The sequence below is a fragment of the Lottia gigantea genome (genome assembly GCF_000327385.1).
Source record: "Lottia gigantea unplaced genomic scaffold LOTGIsca_104, whole genome shotgun sequence".
In the NCBI taxonomy this organism is placed as follows: Eukaryota; Metazoa; Mollusca; class Gastropoda; family Lottiidae; genus Lottia; species Lottia gigantea.
This window is the reverse complement of record NW_008706849.1, coordinates 797,968-799,295: the sequence shown is the minus strand read 5'-3', so window position 1 is coordinate 799,295 and position 1,328 is coordinate 797,968. Positions and strand designations below refer to the sequence as shown.

Sequence of the window (1,328 nt, the reverse complement as noted above, 5' to 3'; positions counted from 1 at the left end):
TTTATATCATTACGATAAAGAAATGGTGGAAGAAGAATGGTATGAAACTACTAGAATGGTTGCGAAACATACCGAAAAAGAAAACGTAGAAAAAGTTTATTCGCACACTAATCCTTTTATAAGAAATTTTATCAGACGATCTATTAAAGGAGGAAGAGTTTCGGCAAATAGAAAATCATTTGAAACGAACAAAATGGATGAAATTTGTAACGTATTAAAGGAATATATTTCACAAACAGAAAGTAATAACATAATTGATTTATTCAAAGAATACAGCGCAAGCAAAAAAGACAAAACGGAGGTTCATTCGAGACTTAAAAAAATAGAATGTACTAAACTAATGGCATTTGATGCTAACGGTTTATACGCTTCCGCCATGTCGGATTTAGACAGTGAATATCCGAGAGCGGAAAGTGGAAGACCGTTTCTACCAGAAGAAGAAAAAGAATTTGTAAAACTCTTCAATAAACAAAAATTCAGACCTAGAACAGCTATTTTAACAGTGTGGTTTGACTATCCCAAAAACATGTTCTTCCAACCGATACCAGCTAAAGATAAAATCACTTTTACGAATAAAGAAGGTAAAAGGAAACGGGTAACAAAATCAGGTTCAGAAATGGTTTCTGTCACGACGTTTTAACATCGGTCGATATTCAAGAAATAGTGAAAGCCGGTGGACGAATTATTAGAATATTAGATGGTATAGTTTACGAAGAAAATTTCAAAACTCCACCCTATAGAGATTATATTTTAATTTTCAGAGATCTAAGAAATAAATATAAACGAGAAGGTAATATCGTGGGTAGTAGCTGCATGAAATTATTAGGTAATTCCTTGTATGGTAAATCAATTCAGAAAGATATATTCACAACTATATTCACGCGTTAAAACCTATGAGAAAATTAATGATACTCAATATATTGTTGAAACAGAAATTGAAGAAAAAGAGATTACTACCGAAGATAGTAAATCTACACTACTAACACCTAGTCATTTGGGATCATTCGTTTTATCTCACAGTAAAAAAATAATGAACAATTTCATTCACGTCATAAATGGATTTTATAAACCCGAAATATACTATACCGACACCGATAGTTTGTACATTTCATCCAAAAATTGGAAAAAACTAAACAGAGCTGGTTTGGTCTCCGAAAAAGACTATTGCAAAGGTAAAAACGATTACGGTGACGGTGGAATTATATTTGGTTTATATTTAGCACCAAAAGTCAAATACAACATCGTTTTGACTTCTGACGGTGTTTTAAAAGAAAAGAAAACGTTTAAAGGTTATTCTAATGATAAGATAAGTGTAGAAGATTACGTTC

The 1,328-nt window shown here is 31.7% G+C and overlaps 1 protein-coding gene across 1 annotated transcript in view; it reads left to right on the top strand.

Moving 5' to 3' along the window:
• Nucleotides 1-640, top strand: part of LOTGIDRAFT_170829 (hypothetical protein) — a gene marked incomplete at both ends in the record, with an annotated part of 3,717 nt that extends 3,077 nt beyond the window's left edge. Inside the window, one exon of the mRNA XM_009046674.1 lies at nucleotides 270-640. Within this exon, the coding sequence (XP_009044922.1) occupies nucleotides 270-640 (371 nt within the window). The remainder of the gene's footprint in view (nucleotides 1-269) is intronic.
• Between the last annotated feature and the right edge of the window lie 688 nt (nucleotides 641-1,328).